We start from the raw sequence: 25,263 nt of genomic DNA, 5'->3' as shown, positions 1-25,263 counted from the left end.
CACAATAAAGCGAAAGGAATATCTATAGCAGTTTCAAAGACCTTTTTAAAACTATTCAATAAATATCCAAAAGTTTTAATTTGAACAAGTTGAGTTTTCTTGTGGTAGATATTGTCGTCTAAACCAGTTTTCTCAAGAAATTGTTCCCACCAATAGCGTAGCTCCATTTTCTGCCTTTAAAAGCACACACAACCCATAATTCCTCTATTCGCTCCGACGAAGGGCTAACGCTCGAAACGTCAGCTCTTATAATCGTAACGGTGGCCAATTTACAATTTCAACTTTGTTGATATATTCAAATTATCTCGTTACCCCCACCGACGCAGCCCCAAACAGTTTCTTTAGAAACTATCACCCTTTATTCATTTTTAAAGAAAAGATGCGGAAACTTCCGGTTTAAAATTTGTCATACGCAATCGTTGGGTTGGGGCATTTGACAGTGCACTCTCCATATATCGGTTGGGCAATGTACGACTTCTCGTCGAGAGAAAGTTTTTCCTTTTTTTCTTTCCTCATGAAAATTGCTTAGGGCAATATTCAACATTCATAGTTTGGTTGTTCTCCAATCCTCCTTTTCTTGTGTCGCCACAAGCTACAACTGATTTCTGGCTAGACCACCCGCGTGGACAGCGATCGAAAGTGTCGAGCGCGCTCACGAAATTCTCTCTTGCTACAAGTTAAAAGATGTACTTAGTCATTTCACAAACAAAAACAAACAAACATTTCTCAAACAAACAAAATATGGAAACTTCACTTGGAGTCAGAGGAGAACCGTCTCTTCGACTTTAATTTGCATATGAACAAACTCACTAGATTGGAGAAAAGAATAACTAAACTGCAGGTGCAATCGGGCCGAAGAAAAAAACCCTCAGTGACAGCGACACTTAACTAAAGACTATGCCTCATTGAGCCTATGATCTCTAAAATTTTGTTCTAAAAATTCTCAGGAAATTTGGTCAGAGTGCCACAGAGACATCAATTTGAATATTTAGGCTTTTTTATGCGCTTGCATTTTCACAGTGTAACTGAAATTTTTTTTTTCTCATTTGATGCTGCTTATAATTACTAAAACAGGTACACGACGATTCCCTAGGGATAAATACATATGTTAATTGCCACTCCCCATGGGGGATTTTCGGGCCAATTCCCACCCAGCAACCACCCCAGGGGAGGACAGCCATCACACAGTAATCTCGTGCATGGGAAATTAACGTCTCCTACCCCTAATCCTGCAGGAGACGGGACCACCATTTATTCGTCCCTATCTGAGAAGACTAGAGTATCTAACCATTTTTTGCGTTATAGAAAGGTAGCATATTCTTCTCACTTGTTTTAAGACCTTGAATGTTGGTCCGGATAGAGAATGAAAGGTGGAAATAACTGCCTGAGGAGTATAGTAACCAAGTTTACTGTTTCAGCGCGCATTAATTAATCTCACAGCGTCTCTGTGACGGGTGATGAAACATCCTTCATATGTCACGACCACATGTAATTGGCTAACACGTTTCTAGGGAGTGTAACCTTAATTGGTGGTACAGCTCAGTCAACAAACTCCTTTTAAGCTCTTCGGTTCGCTCAACGGCTCCAAAACATCGAAAGGATTTCTTTTCAGCTGGTTTTTCGCGGACATGGGAGTTTTTGTCCTCTTGTTCCCTATCTCTGTGGGTCTTTCCCTCGGACAATTTCAGTCCTGCCCAGATGGTATGTTTTTAAGCAGGCATATTTTGATAAGAAACCTTTATTATTCTGCTCTTAATTGTTCAGCTAAGCAATATATCAAAAAAAAAAAAAAAGGAAACGCATATTTTCGAGGACTAAATTCTCGTATATAGAGGACTAACTGACAAAATGGGTAATGAAACTCATCGTCCATTTTAATGTGCTGTTATCTTTTGTTCATTCAAAACTATTCTAGATTCTTTTTCACAATTTGTGAAGTGTGCTTGCAAAGTTTTTTAGTTATAACCGAACAACATCTGCAATTACTGAATTCTTTTCAGACACTCACATAAAGGTCCACTAAAGTTTTATCAACGTCATCTAAAATTAATGAATATATTTTCACAAGTCCTTTATTTTAGTGCTTGCACGAACTGAAGGAAGGGCCTAAAGTTAGCCCTGCACTCAAGTTAAATAAGAATTGATATATCAATTAGCCAGTTGAAGAGGAGATTTTTTTAAGTCGAAGAATTGCCTTCATTCTTTTTACATTCTCCTCTAGAATAAGAATCTCTCTTTGGGTAGATAATTGTTCGCTGGTTTCATATTTAGTTGACATCATTTGATTTTAATTGAAGAAAATTTTCGTACTAAAAATTTATACACCTCGAAAACATATTGCCGACAGGTGTTAAACATATACCAAAACGAGTGTCTTGTAATTTTTAGAACTCGGTATTCGATGCATATTATCTCCGTCATAGCAGCCTTCCTGTGTTATGTACATACAGTATTACGCAATTTTTGGAAGCCTAATGAGTAAGTTTTTTCAATGCTAATAAAAACAGCGAGAAAGTTGTTGAAATGCAAGCAGAGCAATTATGTTTCCAATAATGCAAAAGGAATGCTGACTGCGAATGAGCGAGAACATCAAAACTTCTCACTCGACAGGTGGCTAAGAGATAGATGATATGGATGTCTAACCATGAACATATTGAAATTAGTTTTATTTAACAACTCTCTATTAGTGCATTTTCTTAATTCAATCAAAATTGATGCACAATGAAGCGATGGGAAGATTTTAATCTTCAATAGCGGTTTCCGAGGGTTTTTATTAAATCACCATGGACACGTTTTATCTAAACCAAGTTTATTCCATATGGATAATGAGAACAACAAAACAGAACAAAAACAAAATAAAGATCACAATGCAAAATTAAGAATTTGTTCGCGCTTGGCGCATGCATTTCGTAAAATGGATGTACGGCAGCATGAAGTTTGCATAGCACGTGGGTAGCATAAGAGTTAAATGAAGTGAGGCCAAGAGATATTCGAAGACCAAAACTTTTCACAAGGAAGTGCTAAATTTTCTGCTTGGAAACGAAAACCGAACGAATTTCCCGCAGTTACAACACCTGCGTAATGCATTTAGCATGCTTGAATCACTGTTTGCTAGAGTTTAGGACGAGAATGTGTTTCTGTTGAAAATTGTAAGCTATTAAGACAAGTAATCGATTCAACAACACTCAAATATTTCGTACTATTTTAAAGAAGAGCAAGAAAGCTCAGATTTCTTGCTACGGCCATAAATCGTCCTGCGTTTAGGGATAACATATTGTCAACTCCAAAGCTATTTTCGTCTATTCACAGAGCTTAAAAATCATTGTTTTTTATGCAAATATCTACTTTTGTTGAGCTTCGAAAGATGTACAGTGTACCTCAATCGGAGAAAGAGAGCTTGGCTAAGCTAGACGGGAACTTACCAACTGAAGTTAACTGCACACGTCGTGTTATGTATACACGGCCATGCCTGCGTAAAGATGTCCATCAGAGTGGCTCATTAGAAGTTAAGCAGGATTTGCACGCGCGCGTTATCATAGTAACTTTAAAGATAGGTAAGGAAAATGTGATTTGAAATATTGGGCACAAGTCGGGAGTTCATGATTAAAATTTCTTGCCTCTCTCATCATTAAACATTAATGGAAGTTATTGAGTTTTCTGGGCACGAATTATCTTTGGGGTTTGTGCTCGTCAAGGTACACTTTGCAATTTTCGGTATCATTTTTTATCAACTGTGAAGCTAGTTGTTTCAGGTGTCCAGCAGAAAGTAATTGCAAGGAAAAACAAAGACAGATATACTTTGTTTGATGTAAGCTGGGGCAACAGAGGTCAAAAGAAAGGAAAGAAAAGACTTATCTGGCTTTTGGAGGTCATACAATCCTTTTCTAAAGATCTTTTGGGCTCGAAAAAAAATAAAATATATTTTTAATTTGATCTTGGTATCTTAATGAATATGTGTAGATACGTGACTTAGCTTTATGGATCCTGTACCTGATAAAGTATCTATCTATCTATCTATCTATCTATCTATCTATCTATCTATTTATCTATCTATCTATTTATCTATCTATCAACAACAAACATATGAAACATATGTGTGAACTGCGGTTATGAGACGTATATGAGAACGATTCTTCGCAGTAAAGCACTATTTGAGCAATAGTGAAAATCAGACCTGAAAAAAATTTCAGGCCTGTACGGGATTCGAACCACTGACCTCTGCGATACTAGTGCAGCGCTCTACCAATTGAGCTAACAAGCCAACTGGGAGCAGGTCATCAAATTAATTCGATATAAACCCGTAGATGATAAATCAAACAACAACAAACATATGAAACATATGTGTGAACTGCGGTTATGAGACGTATATGAGAACGATTCTTCGCAGTAAAGCACTATTTGAGCAATAGTGAAAATCAGACCTGAAAAAAATTTCAGGCCTGTACGGGATTCGAACCACTGACCTCTGCGATACTAGTGCAGCGCTCTACCAATTGAGCTAACAAGCCAACTGGGAGCAGGTCATCAAATTAATTCGATATAAACCCGTAGATGATAAATCAAACAACAACAAACATATGAAACATATGTGTGAACTGCGGTTATGAGACGTATATGAGAACGATTCTTCGCAGTAAAGCACTATTTGAGCAATAGTGAAAATCAGACCTGAAAAAAATTTCAGGCCTGTACGGGACTCGAACCACTGACCTCTGCGATACTAGTGCAGCGCTCTACCAATTGAGCTAACAAGCCAACTGGGAGCAGGTCATCAAATTAATTCGATATAAACCCGTAGATGATAAATCAAACAACAACAAACATATGAAACATATGTGTGAACTGCGGTTATGAGACGTATATGAGAACGATTCTTCGCAGTAAAGCACTATTTGAGCAATAGTGAAAATCAGACCTGAGAAAAAAATTTCAGGCCTGTACGGGATTCGAACCACTGACCTCTGCGATACTAGTGCAGCGCTCTACCAATTGAGCTAACAAGCCAACTGGGAGCAGGTCATCAAATTAATTCGATATAAACCCGTAGATGATAAATCAAACAACAACAAACATATGAAACATATGTGTGAACTGCGGTTATGAGACGTATATGAGAACGATTCTTCGCAGTAAAGCACTATTTGAGCAATAGTGAAAATCAGACCTGAGAAAAAAATTTCAGGCCTGTACGGGATTCGAACCACTGACCTCTGCGATACTAGTGCAGCGCTCTACCAATTGAGCTAACAAGCCAACTGGGAGCAGGTCATCAAATTAATTCGATATAAACCCGTAGATGATAAATCAAACAACAACAAACATATGAAACATATGTGTGAACTGCGGTTATGAGACGTATATGAGAACGATTCTTCGCAGTAAAGCACTATTTGAGCAATAGTGAAAATCAGACCTGAAAAAAAATTTCAGGCCTGTACGGGATTCGAACCACTGACCTCTGCGATACTAGTGCAGCGCTCTACCAATTGAGCTAACAAGCAAACTGGGAGCAGGTCATCAAATCTATCTATCTATCTATCTATCTATCTATCTATCTATCTATCTATCTATCTATCTATCTCTCTATCTATCTATCAGTATAAGTACCAAGCGCTTGGAAGGCGAGTTTAACAACAACTGAGACCTTTAGAAATGATGACCCATGTCGCTATTTAACTTTCAATAATCTGTATTTTTTTAGATCAATGCCGTATATTAGCCTTTCCATCGACCCTGTCCTTCGTGGGAGAATGTCTTATTAACCACACCATCGAAAACATCAGTGTGATTGACAGAGATACATGTGAATATCGTTGCTACTTGGACTATAACTGCGTCAGTGTTAACTTTTATTTTGGGGAAAATGGAGCAGAAATACACAACTGTGAATTGAATAACTCAACAGCTAAAGAGTATGAGGAGGATCTGGTAAAAGCAGCGAACTATGTGTGTCATGGAACTAAGGTACATGGACGAGCTGTTAATTAAATGTCAGTTGCACCTCTCTCTGTTTAGGTCATTCGTGAGAGCTGAGGGGTACTTTCATCCATTACTTCTTATTTTTACATAGTTTTAACCGCGTGCTAGCGTCGTTACAGATCTTTTGTAAATAAGCAGTCACCAAAAACAAAAATCCTCTCAATGCCTTGAGGACACCTAACTCTATTAACAGTAGCAAGTAATTTTTCGTATTCATTTTAGAAACCATGCTCACCAGCCTTGAGTAAACAATTGATCAATCTCTTTTTTCTAACAAAGACAATTACAACCTTGCTTCTAATAAGAAAATTCTTGTGAGTAAAGGTAAGTGTAATGGTCATTTTAAGGCATATATGCACAAGGCAGTTTTATTCCTTCGTTTTCGAAGTTTAAAAACAATCGAAAGAATTAGATCCATCAAATGGCTCAGAAGATGCTCACAACTATGGACATAATGACAGAGTTGAGCTACGACAGGAGTTACTAAGTGCGGTTCTTAGGAACGTCACTCTACTCTTTAAATCCTGTCCAAAGACGCCCCTTCTCGATTTATTTTTCGCGCTCAAGTTCTCGGCGAAATGTAGGAGAGGGCTGTGAAGATAGTAGACACCTATTTGTGACATGCTTTTTTTTATTTTAAGAATTTTTGCCATCGATCACCATGCCAAAACAACGGCACTTGCCAGTCGGGATTTACAAAAAAACGATATCGATGCTTATGTGCGTCTGGATTTACTGGTCACGATTGTGAAGAGGGTAAGACTTAAAATGATAAAAATCAACTTTGTAACTGATTGAAACACAGTGGTCCATTTCTTCGGATGGTTTAAGATTAAAAATCAGCTGTACTTATTTCACGTGTTAAATGTCACTTAGTGAGGGAAAAGGAGGGTAGGGGTGCAATTTCAATATATTTCTCTTTTCCTCATTTCTGGGTATTGTGTCTTGTTTAGAGTGAACAGGAATGAACTAAAGCCAGTTCCATTAGTTATAAAATTAGTTATAAAATTCGTATTATTCTCTAGATATCTTTCAGTGCAGTCGTTTGACATCTAAAAGAGCTCAAGCCACCTCTATTAGGACCAACCTATTTCAGGCATTCAGTGGAAAAGTAAAGCAATGGATTTAAACTCTCCCATCCGCAGAACCGCCACTTTTCACTCGCTAGCTTCGTCACACGCATCTAATGACAAATAGCAAAACTCTTTACATTAGTGCCCCTCTTGCGACCTTAATTCTTAAGTATTTTTGTGAAAGATTTGTCGTTTCTATTTCAGAAATCAACGAGTGTTGATCATACTCATACTCACAACTGCAACAATACAAACGCCAATAGTTAAAATACCAAAAAATCATTCAAGTGCATTTGTAATCCTTGTTTCAGCGGGGATATTAACAATTTCCCAACTAATGAGCGTTGTTCAGAGCATGATGGCTAGTCTAAACTAACCTATGGTAGAAAAAAACCTTTCCTAATCCTAAATATGAGGTAATTCGACTATCATATTTGGGATAATAAGCCCTTTTCCCGTCAGCACTGGATTAACATGCGGCAGAAGCGGTTTTCCTTTGCAAATTAGCAACTTCCTTTCCCCATCCCCTCCTTCTTTTGATAATAACAATCATGGGTACGGTTCGTTGATTTAATTTCAGACAGCGACGAGTGTGTTACAAGAACCCACAACTGCAGCAAGAACGCCAACTGTACAAACACCAAGGGATCTTACAAATGCTCTTGTAATCCTGGATTCAGCTGGGATTTAGACAAGTGCACAGGTATTTATTTTTAATTAGCATTGTTCAGAGCATGATGCCTACTCCTAACTAGCCTTTGGTAGAAATACGCGTTTTAAAATCCTAATTATAAGTATCAGGTTTCAAATATTAAGCCTTTCTCCCTGCAGAACTGGATTAACATGCGGCAGAATCGGTTTTCCATTGCAAATTAGCAACTCCCCTCGCCCACCCACCTCCTTGTTTTGAAGATAACAATCATAGGTATGGTCACATGATTTCATTTCAGACATCGACGAGTGTGATAAAAAAACCCACAACTGCAGCAAGAACGCCAACTGTACAAATACCGAGGGATCTTACAACTGCTCTTGTATTCCTGGATTCAGCGGGGATGGACATCAATGCCAAGGTATAACCTAGCAGAGCAAGATCTTGTTTAACAGATATAATTCCTTATGTTTCATTTCTGCTTAAGAAGGACCCTGAACGATATAAACAGAGCTACTCGATGCATAGAATTAGCATTTTAGCTGAAAACGTAAGTACTGAGTACCTGACATGACATAATATAAGATACGTACATTATGTCTTCTTCTTTGAGGTTAGAATGAGTTTGAGCCACCTTCCAATGTTAAGGTAAAGTCTGTTCACGAGGCATGTGGCTCATCAGACCTGTTCTTAACTCCGGCTTCCATAGCATGAAGTGAGCAGGAGTATTTTCTACTCCTTCCCGGATGGCCATGGGATGCAAGGTTATCCCATAAAGTCCCCCCCCCTCCCGTATGCAGGGATGCAAGGTTAATAAGATGATGCAATAAGTTGATGCAACCTAAAGTCCCCCCTCACTCCCGTATCAAATTCGCCGGTACTCATTTAAACACCTGGGTGAAGAAGGGCACCATGAGAGTCAGAGTCGAGCACACTAAATATGAGGCAACCACACCTCTCACATTGAGTGCAAGGTTAAAAGCCTCTTTTCCTTAGAGCACACTCGGATTGGAAGCCAAACTTCGATACCTTCCTCGTTGTTATTCTTTAATAATGTAATTGATGAAGGCTGATGATTTAATTTAGACATAGACGAGTGTTCTCAAAACAGCCACAACTGCAGCAATATAACTGCCACTTGTAACAATACTAAGGGATCATTCAAGTGCTCTTGTAAAACAGGATTCAGTGGTGACGGAAACAATTGCACAGATACCGAATACTATTCATAACATAACGCTTTGTCATATAAGCCCAAAAAAACTGATAGAAATACCAGCTGAGACAAAGACAATCAAGATGATACTATTATATTGGAGCACTTCGTCCTCCCTTTTATCACTGCAGCCTCAGTGTATGAGTATGGTCCGTTGATTCCATTTCAGACATTGCTGACTGTCTTAGCGATACGTTATACCCATAACTGCAGTAAGGACCGTGCCATTTGCAAAAATATCGAGGGATCGCTTCGATGCTCGTAATTTTTTGTTTTTCACGACACTAAACACAACTGTTGCTTTATTTCAGACATCGACGAGTGCGCCGAAAGTATCCACAATTGTAGCAAGGACAACGCCACTTGTTCTAATAGCGAGGGATCGTTCAACTGCTCATGTAATCCTGGTTACAGAGGTGATGGATATAACTGCACAGGTATTTCATATTATCATTGGATGGCTTTTTCCCCCTTTTTCATTGAAGGAGGGTCCGTCTAACTCCGTTTTTGCTGCAAATAATATTCTGCTCATGCGCAATAGTAACCACGCTTTTGCGGTCGCTCTTGTGGTCGCTCTTGTGGTCGCTCTTATATGAAATGGCATATCGCGATCGCTTCCCCGAGCTTTTTTTTCCGATTTCAAATCCTTGGTGTCTGTGAACTTGTTCCTGGAAGTTTCAACCACTTGAAGGCATACATTTTGTTAATTAACAGTTGACTGTACTTTCAATTTAAAGTCGACAGAATAAATTATTTAGCTGAGAAGGAAACCATCTAATTTCTGGCAGCAGTGCGCGCTTGCTGCCTCCCCCAAAAAATTGAAAACAAACTTGCTTGCCGCTTTCCCCAAAAAATTGAAAAGAAACTCGGTGATCGAATGATAAAACAATTACTGAACTCGGTTACCGCAAAATATTTTGATTGTCAGTGTCTCGCAGATCAATTATTTGCCGAAGCCGAAGGCTTCGGCAAATAATTGATCTGCTCTCCACGGAAAGATCACGATATTTTGCTCAACCTCGTTCAATAATTGTTAATTATTAAGAGCGCGAAATTTTCAACACGTAAACTTGCCAAACTCTCTGCAAAAAGGGGATAAACCTGGCGGAGATTTGATGTCGTGTAATCAAAGAAGAGAAGGTGCCCAACTTTCCCTAACTCGCCTCAAGTCTTCCCGAAACCGAAGAAACGCACATCGCACAGCATTATATAACTATGGCCTGCTCGCAGGCTACCATTGCATGGCCAAGCTAAAGAGCTTTGATCTATAAGCTAAGTAGGGTAAATTGATTGGTAAGAGACACTTTCACCTTCTTTTCTTGATTTGGGAAGATTACTCACTTAGTTACCTTAAAAATTCAAGCGTATGCTTACAAGGTTCACTCCATTTGTCCGGTTGAATACAGCTCTTCCTCTCAAATACTTACATAGAAATTAATTTTCGAAGGAACGAGCAGGAGACAAAATTTTTAAAAAAACAAAAGTTCGGCAGACAGATAACCTGGCATAAGGAAGTCTTGATTCTAGTGAATGTAACAAACAGAAATGCCGATGAAATTTGATATTATATTACTTTCCTTTTTTTCTGTCAGCTTGTGAGGATAAAAACCACCAATGTCCATACTAGGCATCAATCGGTAAATGCACAAAAAATCCACAATATATGCTGCGCAATTGCCTCAAATATGGGCGGCCGTCAGCACCAAAAATACAAGGATGTCAAATTGATCAGTAAATACAAAGATGGTTTAAGCATCAGCTGCAGGATAGCATAGCTAATAAAGGAATGGCATGGCCAAATTATAGACAGTCTAGGTTTCCTTCATGAAATAGAACAGCCTAAACATAAATAGTTTAGCCAAATGATAAACGCTCTAGTTGCCCATGTCGAGTTAGAACATGAAATTGTGAAATGGACCAGCTAAATTGCAAATAGTCTAGCACTCATATGCAATACAGTACACAAACGGTGTAGCTTTGCGTCAAATGACTCAGGATAATGCGGAGTAGCGCAGCGTACGCACAAACGGTGTAGCTTTAGGTAAAATGGCTCAGCATAATGTCGAATGGTACATCGTACATACAAACAGTGTAGCCTTGCGTGAAAAGGCTCAGCGTAATGTGGAATGGTACAGCGTACACACAAAGAGTGTAGCGTTGTGCGAAATGGCTCAGCGTAATGTCAAATTGTACGGCATAATGTCAAATGGTACAGCGTACATACAAACAGCGTAGCGTTACGTGAAATAGCTCAGCGTAATGTCAAATGGTACGGCATAATGTCAAATGGTACAGCGTACATACAAACAGCGTAGCGTTGCGTGAAATAGCTCAGCGTAATGTAGAATGGTACAGCGTACACAAAAACGGTTTAGTGACGTAACGCTACACCATTCGTGTGTACGCTGTGCCATGCGACATCACGCTGAGCCATTTCACGCAACGCATCACTGTTTGTATGTACGCTGTGCCATTCTACATTACGCATGACGTCATCGAGCGTGAAGAATTGCGCGAAACCATCACATTGTGTGGTCGCTGTGTTAAAGAGCCTTCACTTCACCCTGCTCTAAAGCAGAGCCAATTCGGTAAATCTCTCTAACGAAAACTCATTGAAAAGAACAAAGTTAATGTTGCCAAATACTTTGCAAACAAAAGCACATGCTTGAGTTTTCGTTGCGTTGCGAAGGTGGGAAGTAGTAACCTTAAGCCGATTTTATTTTTCGTGAATTGTAAAAGGACAGTTTCCCTTCCCTTTCCCACCCTGTTTTATGTCTGTGCGTTTTTTTACTTATTTTATGGCAGACGTGTCTCATCAGGAAAGGCATGTATGTGCTCAAAACCAACTCGGAAAAAAGGTTGCTTTGGCAAAAACTACATGTTTGATTGACAAATGTAAAAACAGATCAAGGCTCTCAGTTTTCTTACCATGGCGTCCAGGGCACACACAGAATCCAACTTCTAACGTACTTCTGCTATGTTCAAAGAGCCTGATCGAGAAAATAAAAATAGAAATTATTTCTACTATCACCGCACTCAGGAAAAAATAAATAAAAAAAGTAATATAATATACACCTCTTTAAAATAATAAATGTAAGCAGTCTTCCCTTAGCTTAATACTCTAATCGTATGGAAAACCAATTAACGCATTCCGATATCATTTCGATTGAAAAATGTCAAAACAAATTAAGGCTATCAGTTTTCTTACCATGGCGTCTATGATGGTACACACAAAATCCAACTTCTCACGTACTTTTGAAATGTTCAAAGAGCCTTTGCAGTTAAACTCTCATTGAAAAGTAAGCGCGAGTCAGAAAAGAAAAGAGAGCTCGGCATTCGACATTTCTCGCACTTCATAACACTACTTAACACTTTAAACATTCAGGCACACCAACGTGTGGAAACTGAGTTTGGGTTTTAGTCGAGGGTCGAGGGTGGAGGGTCGAGGGTCGAGGGTCGAGGGTCGAGGGTAAAATGTCGAGGGTCGAGGGTCGAGGGTAAAATGTCGAGGGTAAAACGTTGAGGGTCCGAGAAAATTGTCGAGGGTCCATAAAAAACTAAAAATCGTAAATTTTTAAAAAACTAAATGTCGTGAAATGTCAGAGGAAACTCAGAAATTACATATGGATATGTTGTGACTTATTGTTTTTGTATAATTTCACGCTTCATTTACACAGCTTCCACAAATGCACCCGCAACCGCAAATAAATAGATGCCGGCTGATCGAGGTCAAGGTTCACTTTGTGGAAAGCGTGACTAAGCCATTCGTCCATCGAAATATGGTTTTCTCTTAAGCGCCTAAATCTCGCAGTTTCTGGGTTTCCATCCACTGTGAAGTCATAAGCAAAAAACTCGAACTGAGGAACAGCAAATAAAAAATTATTTCGCAACCAGAGATACGCTAATAGAGGGGCTTTCAGCAACGTCTGACAAAAGATTGTCAACAAAACGTACAAATTTTTGTTGTTTGAGTACACTTTTTTGTCATTTTTATCGATGGTGTGTTTTAACATTTGTTCCCTCTGATCCTTCAAAACGTTTTGCACATAACCGAAACTGAAGTTTTTACTGCTGCTGTTACTGTAGTTTTAGTCGAATTTGTCATGATTTCACGCCATACTCGGAGTGTTAACAATCTTCTTTCTCCTGACATCATAATGAACTCGGGGATTTCAATCTGATTTAAAACTCTCAGAACTAACTTTCCGAGAAATGAATGCTAGCGAGTAAGGAGATTTAGCATATTGATCTTGGAACTCTGTAGAAGGTTCTTGTTTTTACACCACTTTGATTGACAAGAGCTTGTTTTCCTTAAGTCTGCACACGCCTTGTCAAGGATATTTCCGTTTACAGAGTGTCTTCCTCCATCTATTTATATGCCGGCGTGAGGAGACGACCGCGACGAAGACCGATTTTTTATTTGCTGTTCCTCTTTTGGAGTTTTTGTGCCTATGACTTCACGGCGGATGGAAACCCAGAAACTGCGAGATTTAGGCGCTTAAGAGAAAACCATACTTCGATGGACGAATGGCTTAGTCACGCTTTCCACAAAGTGAACCTTGACCTCGATCAGCCGGCATCTATTTATTTGCGGTTGCGGGTGCATTTGTGGAAGCTGTGTAAAGGAAGCGTGAAAGTATACAAAAACAATACACAACATGTCCGGAATTTATCTATATGTAGTTTCTGAGTTTCCTCTGACATTTCACGCCATTTAATTTTTTTAAAATTTGAAATTTTTAGTTTTTTATGGACCCTCGACATTTTTCTCGGACCCCGACATTTTACCCTCGACCCTCGACCAAAACCCAAACTCGTGCAAACTGTGGGAAACCGGGAGGCCGTCAAACCGTGGTAGAATCAAGTCTTGTTCAGTGTTATTTTAATTGACGTTTTCATGAAGGAAAACAAGTAAAAGAAATATCGGCTGGGGAAAAAATAGGAGAAATTTACCGAATTGGCTCTGCTTTACTGAAATGCGAAGTGAAGGCTCTTTAACACAGCGACCACACAATGTGATGGTTTCGCGCAATTCTTCACACTCGATGACGTCATGCCCCCCAGCAGATCGCTATCTCGCCGAAACCACCAAAAATACAATCCGCAGATGGAACAGTGTAATGTAGAATGGCACAGCGTACATACACACAGTGTAGCGTTGCGTGAAATGGCTCAGCGTGATGTCGCATGGCACAGCGTACACACGAATGGTGTAGCGTTACGTCACTAAACCGTTTGTGTGTACGCTGCACCCTTCCACATTACGCTGAGCTATTTCACGCAACGCTACGCTGTTTCTATGTACTCTGTACCATTTGACATTATGCCGTACCATTTGACATTACGCTGAGCCATTTCGCACAACGCTACACTATTTGTGTGTACGCTGTACCATTCCACATTACGCTGTGCCTTTTCACGCAAGGCTACACTGTTTGTATGTACGATGTACCATTCGACATTATGCTGAGCCATTTTACCCAAAGCCACACCGTTTGTGCGTACGCTGTGCTACTCCATATTATCCTGAATCATTTGACGCAAAGCTACACCGTTTGTGTACTGTATTGCATATGAGTGCTAGACTATTTGCAATTTAGCTGGTCCATTTCACAATTTCATGTTCCAACTCGACAAGGGCAACTACAGCGTTTATCATTTGGCTAAACTATTTATGTTTAGGCTGTTCTATTTCATGAAGGAAACCTAGACTGTCTATAATTTGGCCATGTCATTCCTTTATTAGCTATGCTATCCTGCAACTGATCCTTAAACCATCTTTGTATTTACTGAACTATTTGACATCCTTGTATTTTTGGTGGTGACGGCCGCCCATACTCAAAAGTTGCAACGCCTGTCTAGATAGGCATGAGTAATTGTTCGGAAAGTCAAATAAAATTTAGCATTTTAAAATTGGGTAAGAATTCATCCATCTGCGAATTTATATGGACCAATGTGCATGCAGTGATATTTTATTTATTTTACAGTGTTTATCCTCTATTAAAAGTTTAGCTTTGTAGCCAATGTGCCGGTTCAGCATCAAATTTGTGTTATTTGTGTCATTTGTGTAAAGATATCAAAGCAAAAATACCTTTTTCATTAAATAGAGTACACCATGCCTTAATGGAATAGTTTCCGTTGAGTTTAATACAACTTTAACTGCGTTTCCTCTCCCCCGGGAGAGCATGGGACGTCGAGCAACGCGAGCCTGCGAGTGGTCTGCTGATGGGTTACTGAAATGGAATGGTTTAAAAGAAGTACATGGCATAACATTTTCTCAAGAGTTAGGGTGTCTTTTAGCCACCCGTCACTGGAAGTGAGGCTAATTTTCTTTTCCTAAAAGCACAAATTGGAAGCACAATTTCTCTTCCTAAAAGCACAAATTGGAATTTTAAATTGGAAGCACAATTTCGATACACTCCTTTTTTTTTACTCTTTATTGTCGTGACTGATGTACTGATAAGGGCCTCTGATTTAATCTCAGACATTGACGAGTGTTCTCAAAACATTCACAACTGCAGCAACATAACCACCACTTGTTCTAATACCGTGGGGGCATTCAAGTGCGTTTGTAAACCAGGATTTATTGGTGACGTACACAACTATACAGGTACGTACTAAACTGTGTTCAGAACACGTCTGGGCGAAAAATCTACAAACCTGCCTGAAACAAAGTCAATATGCATGGCAATCTGATATCATTTAGGGCATGATATCTGCTTTATTGATGAAGCGTGAGGTCAAGATCACTGGATATTGACTGAGTTCCTTTGACAAGAGAACGAGGCTTATATATTTCCAGCCATCCTGATACAACAGGCTTGGTCAAAAAGGGATTTACTATATTGCAAAAACATTTCGCTTTATAAAGAATTAAGAATGCCATGTTCACTTTGAGAGCCAGAAAAGAAAGCCAAATGTGTTTTTAGCAATTTAAACTCATGAGCTGTTTATATCTCCTTTGTTTTTACTGTCGTCTACCATTTTTTGCGTCTTCATCACCGACATTGTCTAGGAATCACGAACTTGTGCTCGAGATCAAAGCGAGCTCTCTCACGTGGGTAGGATGGGCCCATCTTTCATGCTTTGGTAGCCAATCAGAACGATGCTAGCGATGATATAGTTATACGTTACTGATCAGGGCGTGAGATGAAGACTGTAGGATATGGCTGAGTTCTTTATGCGCTTTTGTGGACCAAGACGAAGTTGAGTACTACAAAGAATCAAACTCGGAGAGCGAGGCTAATATCCAGCCATCTTGAACAGCAAGCTCGGTCAACAAAATATTCCTTATTTAGGAAAAATATTTCGCTTTATTTAGATTCAAAGATGACTTCTTTGTTTAGAGAGCAAGAAAAAAAAGGACCTATGTTTCCTGCACAATTTATTTACGACAGTCGGTCATGTTTCCTTTGTTTTGATTGTCATCTGTCGCTCTTCGCGTCTCCACCACCAACATTGTCCAACGACTACGATTACACACAGTGTTTTTCTTGCGCGGGATCAAAACGGACTATCCCAAGCGGGCAAAATGGGCCGAAAATTTATAATTATAACGATTATCACACCTAAGATGCATACTATTCTCCCTGTAGAACTGGATTAACAGGTGGTTGAATCAGTTTTGCATTTCACCGTAGCCTATCACTCGACGAAAATGGTCAAGAGAGCGATCCTTTTCTTCCATTTCAGACATAGACGAGTGTCTTCAAAACCACAATTGTAGCGAGAACGCTAACTGTTCAAATACCGAGGGATCTCACAACTGCTTCTGCTTTCCTGGATTCAGCGGGGACGGACATAAATGCGAAGGTAAAATCCTGAAGAACACTATGTTTTTAAATAGATACAATTCCATGGGTAGTCTTTCTCCATAAGAACGCTCCTAAACGATGAATAGCTTTTAGGATGCAAGCTCATGTACTAAGTAAATCTTATGGCTTTGACAGAAAGAGTTTGAGCCAGCCTGCATTATGAGTGAGGTTAGGGGTCCCTTTTTTGTTAAGAGCACCCTGTGGTTTTTTCAGTTTGGAAAGCCAGTTTTCAGCTCATTTTCAATGTTATTCTTTATCAGCATAGTTAATATGGACTACTTATTTCATTTCAGACATTGACGAGTGTTCTCAAAACAGCCACAACTGCAGCTATAAAACTGCCACTTGTAACAATTCCGAGGGTTCATTCAAGTGCATTTGTAAACCAGGATTCAGTGGTGATGGACACAACTGCACAGGTACCGTACAGTGATGCTTTGTCGTATCAGCGCGAAAAGTCTATAGAACTAGCCGAAACAAAGGCAACATAAATGGTAACCTAATATCGTTCGGAAGGTGATGATCGTATATTGGCACAATTTCTCCTCCCTTTCATCCCTGCAGCCTCAGTGCATGAGTATGGTTTGTTCATTCCATTTCAGACATCTATGAGTGTGTTAACCATACCCATAACTGCAGCAAGGGCAGCGCCACTTGTACAAACACTGAGGGATCATTCAACTGCTCTTGCAATCCTGGATTCACTGGAGATGGATACACCTGCCAAGGTAAGATCGTAATCAAGTCATATCATTCAACAAATTAATTTTCTCGTTTCTGGTAGCTGCCCTTAACCGGCGCCCTCGCACTAGTCGAGTAATTGCTTACTAAATGATACTGATCGATCAGCACTAAATAACCATTCTTGTATACTCCTGTATGCACTTCTTTGAATGATTGCATTCAATCCTCGTGCATGTGCGACAAGAAGTGATCTGAGACTCGTATCTCACAAGTTCACTTATGTGATTAAAACTGAAGAACGTAAGCCGTACTCTTTTGGCTCAAGTGGTTGGCTAAATCATTATTGAAATCACATCCCTTGCAATTCTCCATCGTTATTTCTATAATGATCTCTATTTCAGACTCGTCCGCAAGAATCATAATTAAGATCTACTTTCGCCTTTAAACCTGGTTAACCTGAGATTAAAATAAATAAATAAATAAATAAATAAAAACTTATTTAGGCATGTAACGCCCAAACTTCTTCTTCCCCTCTCCTCCCCTCCCCTCCCGATCTTCGCAGTAATGAGCAATACTTAAGCAGTAGTTACCAGCTCCCAGTTGGCTTGTTAACCAAGTTGGTAGAGCATTGCACCGGTATCGCAGAAGTCATGGGCTCGAATCCCGTACAGGCCTGAATTTCTTTCAGACCTTATTTTCACTTCTTCTCAAATAGTGTTCATTAGTGGGAGGATTGCTCTCATACTCACTTCTTTAACTGCAGCTCAATTAAATGATATTTTGTATATCTATAGACGTTGAATAATCACTTCACGGGTTTATTACGTAGTAACAGAATGACAAGCTCGCAGTTGGCTTGTTAGCTCACTTGGTAGAGGAAATGTAAATTATTTAGAGCACGAGAATTTGCCATGTAACCGAGTGCGTAAACCTTCTAACCTCCCCGAAGGCTGATAAACTTGGCAGTGATCTGATATTGTAGTATCAAATTAAAAAATGCGAGCCTAAGAATTTTCTTTTTTTATATATATTTTTATCGTTGTTTTTTATCATTATCATTATTGTTCTGTTTATGATTTACTTTTTACTTAATTCAGTCCTCGTCTACTAATTCAATAAAACTGTCTGATTGAATGAGCTCGATCCGCACCCACTGAACTTAACTGCTAAGCCAGGAAATTCTTCAAAATAGCTCTTTTTCTCATAGCGTTTTGATTTTTACGAATATAAAAACGCTTCTGCTCTTATTTCAGACATTGACGAATGCACTGAAAATACCCACAACTGTACCCATGGAAATTCCATTTGCGAAAATAACAAGGGATCTTTCAAGTGCGTTTGTAAACCTGAGTTTCGCGGGGCTGGAAACGATTGTCGAGGTAGAATCTCGTGGAGCACGAGATTATATAATAAATAGTCCTCTAAACTTAAGACACCTTATAAATAAATAAATAACGGATAATTCTTTCAATTCTTCTTTCCGGGTCACATAGCAAAAAGGCCACTTACAAGTTAATTTCCATCTAGCGAATTCATTGAAATTCTCACGCTAAACTCCTAATCAAATTCTCAAGCAAATCAAACACTGACGCTTTTTTGAACATCTCCAGTGCAAATTACTTACCGACTTCAATGTTTTCCAAAATATTTTAGAAGGTTGCATCCCTTAGTGATCTTGCTAAACAGATATTCTGTATTGCAGATGAAGAAGTTGAGAGTTTTCAAAACAATAAATTATCTGTTAAAAGCACCCCTGCCTCTACATTTAGACTATAAGCTAGAACAAGAGAGGGCCCCTCCAACAACAGTACTCTTTTTGATAACACTAGCTAATTTCAAATTACGGTTTATGTTTAGACCATATTGACATTTTTTATTGACTTGTCCGGACAACGCTGATCGTTAGGTATACAAAATTAAAACTGAACTATAATTTTTAATATAAGATCTTGGCATCACTTTAAACCTTGGACAATATTCAACGCCAGAGTCAAAGTCTTTAAGAATGGACGAAAAAATACCACAGGGTCAATAAATGCACCGCATCATGCATTTATTGATGGATATGTTGACATGCGTCTACGCTACGGTAAATCATCACACGAACCGTCCGGCGACGCTTACGCAATCCCATAAAAGACCATGATGAAAAAAGTCGCTTCTTCAGGGAACGGGGAGTTTCTTGCAGTGATTTAAAAAATAATGGAAAAGTTATAATTGCAGAATTTTGTTTTTTTTGTTTTTTGGTGGTCGTGTAACGGCTTATACCTGTCCATCGTGCCCCATTTAGGTTGAAATTCTCGACACTAAGGGGTCATATGATAAAATGCCTATTGATTGCAAGGTAAATGGGAGCGAAGTATTTTTCCGTCCGGCCCTTCCATTCAGACAATAAGTACGTATTATATGCATTCTCGTAATAATTCAGACATAGACGTTGGCGCGAAAGCATTGTGTGGGTCCCATCTGGAAAAGTAATTTTTTGTTTTATTTTTGACACATAAATAAAAGGAGAGACGAACTAATACCTTTCTCCTTCTCCCTTCTAAAGTAAGTATTCAAAAAAATTGAAAACAATTTCCTGCTCGTGACCAACGAACCTTTTTTTTTGTTTACTGTTGCATGAGAACATCTTTTAAAGAGGATAACGGTAAAACGCTATACTTAACCTCTCTGTTTCAGTCGAGAACAGTGTAGAAAATCCAGAAAGACACATTTGTAGAGAGTTTTAGTTTTCCTCTCGAAGATTGATTTAAGGACATTTTTCTCCAGTTTCTAAGGACTGTGCTGAGGCGTACAAAAAAGGACAACATATCAATGGAATTTATACAATTGACCCTGACGGTGAAGGTTCCTTTGATGTTTTCTGTAACCAAACCAGAGGCCAAGGGGGATGGACAGTATTCCAAAGGAAACAAAGCGACTCTATCGACTTCAACAGAAACTGGACTGACTACAAGAATGGTTTTGGAAATCTATCTGAAAATTTTTGGCTCGGGTTGGACAAAGTGCATCGCCTGACAAGAAGTGACAATTACAAACTTGTTGTTTATTGGAAAAAGGGAAAAGACTCATTTCATTATCATTTTGACCAGTTCGAAGTCGAAAGTGAGGAGGCTTGCTATAAAGTGATGGTGGAGGGGTCAGGTAATGATAAAGCTATTATGATAATACAAATCTTGCCGACCCATTTTTCTGTAGTTTGTACATTGTTCACGGACAAAGATGTTGCGATCATGACTCAGATCCAGTCTTAACTATCCTGTCTCGGGTTCCGGTTTCTGTTCTTTTTGTTATCCTCTTTTATTTTTTTTCCTTTAATTTTTTAAAATATTCTTCATTATTATTATTTTTTTTTTTATCATTGCCGATGGCTTGTTGTTGTTATCGTTATTTATTTGCGATGTTGTTTTTGTTGTTATATCTCCAATGCCCTATCTTAAGGGAGGAAAGATTCTTGCTGGTCTGAAACGAAAAAAAAAGGCGATGAGAGTAAGAGAAGAAGCGGTGATTGAGGTTTTGAAAAAGTATCTAGGAACTCTTGAAAAAGTCGTTTCGCCTCTAAAATTCGTTGATGCTCAGTTGCTTTTAGCATTTGAGACCTCTTTGTTGGTTAGGTCTTTGATGAGTCATAAAAAACACTTACCCTTCTCAGTTTACGTTGTGACGATACGTTTTCGGCGTACCAACTGATCTTTCTCGGAAGTCGAATACAACAACGGGGGTAGGGGGGGGGAGAACTAGCTCTGTAAAGCGACTCGCGGCTAGAACGGGAACTCGTCACGATTCCCTGGTACACGACGATCCGCTTCGAGTGAGCTTTTACGGGCGTCAAGGACGAGACAACCCTTTTTTCCCATAGCAAACTTTTAATTCTGGGTCAGGCCAACAACTGACATGACCTCCAGCTTACTCAAGTTGGTAATCGGAAAACCTTTACCAAAGTGCTTACTTAAGAATTGAGCTGGTGTGAGGTTCTGTTTTTCTTTAAATTGACAGTATTTAAATAAGAATTTAAAAAAAAAAAAAAAAAAAAAAAAACCGAAAACTTCTCTTGGAAGCTAAATGTTTTACATCAAAATATTCATATACCAAAAATGAAAGAGCAGATTCCCTAGACTGTATGCCACTAAAAATAGGAAATTTAAGGAGAATTCACAACTTTGATATTGACAATATACCTAGGGTAGTCAAAAGAGAGCAGCTTATAAAATAAAATGAAAATACAATTAAAATTTTCTGCTTATCTAAGCGAGGTTGGTGCTAAGTTTGATTGTAGGGAAGGAAAATTGAAGATACGAGTATAAACTCAGCTGCCAACTACCATGAGAACCAATTTGTCATTATATTTACCTAAAATTTTACTAGAATTGAATTAGGAAAGTATCAATAGGCAGCTGCAGAATAACTTTGTAAATTCATTGAGCTAGTATAAATCTCTCTATTTTCATTTGTCTAGGAAGCGATTGGGGGCCATTGAAAGATTCCAATGGGCAAAGTTTTGCCACAAGAGATCAAGACAGTAATGGCCATACAGGGCATATGTGTGTGGGGAAATGTGGGATAGGATGGTGGTACAATAGTTCTTCATGCCACTGCCCTCTAGGACATCCAATTTCAGCTGCAAAAGGTGGAATGATAATCAGACCAACCAACTTCTCCCCCACCCTAAAAACTACACCCCGTCGCACGAGTGGGTAGAGTCAGGAGCTTCCTCTGAGATCCTTTCCGATAGATCGATGCGTCGAGTAGAAGGCCATATCAGTTGGAGCAATCAGGTTTTCCACTGCTGTCATTCCGAGCGATCTTCCTGTTCCAGTGAACTCACCTGTCGGCTTTCTTTCGTCAAACACACGACTTGAGTAGTCTATTTTCTAATTGTCACGTGAAAAAAAACTTGTCTGTTTTTATAAGCTACAATTTGACAGGATTTCACTGAACTTTTCACTTTCTGAATCTGTTGTTAGACTAAAAAAAATTCCAACAAAATGTAAAATTCGCACTTTTGTTCGCTTTCGAATTAAAGTTTCTTCTGTAATTGAAATAAATGGGTTGGGAATTCAACAGATTCTTTATCATAAAGATGTAACGAGAAAAATTTGACTACGTCTCGTGTTTCCCCCTTCACTTCTTTTGTGCTTTAGCTGCTCCCTGCGTGCTTTAAAACAGAACAAAGCACGGTCAAGGCTCCTCTATTTGTTAATTCATTTTCAATCTCTTTTAGTCACTAGTTTCAGTGCAACTGAAGAAGCCAAACAGAAAGATATTCTTTTGGTGTCGCCCTGGTCAGAATTGTCTAAGTGGATGCCGATCTGGGTGGAAGAACATAGATCGCTCTCTCTGTCGGCTTTAACATAGCACAGAGATTTATAAAGTTGGTAACTTTTCGAAGAAACTGTGGTGCTGCGTTGGTGGGGGCTATTATAAGATGATCTGGTTTTATCAACCGAGTTAATAGTGTGAATCACCCACCGTAAAAAAGTTTCTAAAGTGAACGTTTCGGGCGTGAGCCCCTCATGAGAAAATTTTCAGTTATTAGCACAGACGACTAACGAACGTTCAAAACAACAGCTCTATCATTTTTTTGTGTTTCCGACAGTAGCCAGTTCACAATATCTAGTCTATTTATACTAATTTATCACATATAGAGATGTGTCGTTTTTGCTCTTTTTTTTCTTTTTTAATTTGGTTTGGCATTTTTCTTCGTTGTTGTTATGGTTGCTGGTTTTTGCCTTTTTGTTTGCATACTGTTTTTTTTTTTTATCGGTTACTGGTCTAAAGACCTGGCCATATGGTCATACTCATTTAGAAATAGTATTGACGGACTGACCGAAATTAGGTCCATGCGTCATTGCCGAGAACCAAACATTTTTCATATCTGGCTCTCCCACCTAGTCAATAAGACCAAATTAGTAAAAACACCGTTGAAATACCGGGTAAGCTTTCAGATAAAATTGAAAATGATACTTTTGTGTTAAGCAATGAATCGCGCCTTTTGCACAATTTCTGAATGGCAGGCGATTTAACTGGATCTAATTATTTACGATGTAGTGGAAGAGAATTCTAAGTCCAGATTCATAGATGTGCCTGACGATAGCACTGACATTCTTACGAAGAAAAAGGCTATTCATGACCTCAACTTTTTACGTTATATAATTTTTTGCAAGGTACAAAAAGGAGAGAAACAATGAAAGAAAATCCCACCAGAGAGCTGATTGGTATTTGATTGGCGGTTATACAGTAAAAAGAATATTACGTGATGGCTGTGTAAATTTGAAAAAAAATGCCGTGTGTTGGCCATTGACACAGATTTGACTCAGTCATTATCAATTTGTAATATATCACTGATTTAGGTGTAATTGAAGTTTTCTTATCGTCAATTCCATTAATCAGGAACTTTACGGATAAAGGTGGATCAAAATGGTTTTGTTCCTCTTAGAACAGTAATTTTTGAATGGATCAATATTTTCAAACTTTAAGGTATCAGAATGATGGTGGCTTCGAAACTCTAGTAATTTCATACTTCATTTTGCATAAAATGAAATATTTATAGGGCAATTTCTATGTAATAAGCTTCTCTTTTTCATTTTGGCACATGAAGTTGAAATTTAGTTTTTCACTAAGATGTTCAAGACACTGTTTCTCTGCAGTCACCTTAAATATTAAAACAACGATAGCAACTTTTGCAGAAAAAGAAAGTTTGCTAGGTACTACATAGGGAAAGTTCAGAGAGTATGATACATTGAAGAATTAGTGTGTGAAAACGACGAAAATGTTTGAAGCCACCATTAAGTTAATATTGTTGGGCCGAAATAGTTTTACAAGGGCAGTTTGTTCCATTCGGATATTGATAAATTGTTATTCGTGTTGGGTAATACACAAGAAAAGTGAAGAAAGTAGGATCCATTAAAGAATTGGTATTAGAAAATAACGAGACTATTGGAAGGGTAACCGTTGTCACGGCATAATGGCCGTTTGCATTGAAGCAATGCAATCTATTAATGTTCTAAACTAGATTAAGCACAATACATCCCGAAATAAACTATTTATGTCAAATACAAGTTCTTGTAGATTTGTTCATTTCTCTATATGAATAGAAATTAAAGAGACCACGTGGCAAAATAGCTACTTACAAGAGGTCACCTTACTTATTACTCGAACCAACATATTGCTATCCAGTGCTTAAAAACTTATTGCTTTATAGTTCGCCTTGCATGTCTAAAAACTTGTACACGGAGTGGTCTGCAGTCTATGATAAATCCGTTGCACGACGTACAACAAAACCTGCATGGGCCAGGAGGCTAGATTTGTCTTCAAAACTTCGTAATAGCTTTCACTTTTACTCTCCACAATTAGGCTAAGCTGCATTCTTAGACTAAGGTCTTTCAGTCATAAAAGATGAGATTCAAAGAAGGGGGAGGGCGTGGGGGGAGGGCACGTTAAAAAAGTTCCTCGTAATAGGCTCCTGGAGATATACCCTGGATGGGGTCACAAGTGGATTAACCAATAGATTGAGTTACATATTGATACCTTCAAAAAGCAAATGCTAATTTAAAGTGACTCGAGACGACTACCAAGAAAGTCACATTGACTAGTGGCCCTGTCTATCAGTTTGACATTGATGTAAATGTGAATTACGGTATCACCAATTTGGATTAGGCAGATAATATTGCAGGACGACGCTAAGTGTAAAACAGGTATTTGAACCAATTTTAAGCATCATTTCAACTACCAATCATGTTCCCTGTCGCTTCTTATGAGCTAATAGGAACTTAAAGTTTGTGAGTACCTCGTTCTGTAAATGTTATCGTTAGAAAAAGTGGTACCTGGATCTTGTCGAAACTA

The 25,263-nt window shown here is 38.7% G+C and overlaps 1 protein-coding gene across 1 annotated transcript; it reads left to right on the top strand.

Annotated features, from left to right (window-relative positions):
- Positions 1-1,411: 1,411 nt before the first annotated feature.
- Positions 1,412-24,658, top strand: LOC148737418 (uncharacterized). Its single transcript, XM_088748305.1, has 13 exons — positions 1,412-1,701; positions 5,702-5,964; positions 6,621-6,735; positions 7,633-7,755; positions 8,003-8,125; positions 9,232-9,357; positions 15,405-15,530; positions 16,613-16,732; positions 17,028-17,153; positions 17,337-17,462; positions 18,672-18,797; positions 20,191-20,565; positions 21,878-24,658. The coding sequence occupies exons 1-13, from the start codon at positions 1,629-1,631 to the stop codon at positions 22,117-22,119; spliced, it is 2,064 nt and encodes a 687-aa protein (XP_088604431.1). The 5' UTR covers positions 1,412-1,628; the 3' UTR covers positions 22,120-24,658.
- Positions 24,659-25,263: the final 605 nt, after the last annotated feature.

This window comes from Stylophora pistillata, chromosome 2 (assembly GCF_964205215.1).
Source record: "Stylophora pistillata chromosome 2, jaStyPist1.2, whole genome shotgun sequence".
NCBI classification, from domain to species: Eukaryota; Metazoa; Cnidaria; class Anthozoa; order Scleractinia; family Pocilloporidae; genus Stylophora; species Stylophora pistillata.
The sequence above is the reverse complement of the archived record's forward strand: the minus strand, read 5'-3'. Positions and strand labels throughout refer to the sequence as shown.

What these genes read in the sequence shown, in the direction of transcription:
- LOC148737418 (XM_088748305.1), top strand. Translation starts at nt 1,629, where the DNA reads ATGGGAGTTTTTGTCCTCTTGTTCCCTATCTCTGTGGGTCTTTCCCTC. An exon ending in TGATGGATATAACTGCACAG is followed by an intron (nt 9,358 to 15,404) that starts GTATTTCATATT and finishes ATTTAATCTCAG; the next exon opens with ACATTGACGAGTGTTCTCAA. An exon ending in AGTGATGGTGGAGGGGTCAG is followed by an intron (nt 20,566 to 21,877) that starts GTAATGATAAAG and finishes TCATTTGTCTAG; the next exon opens with GAAGCGATTGGGGGCCATTG.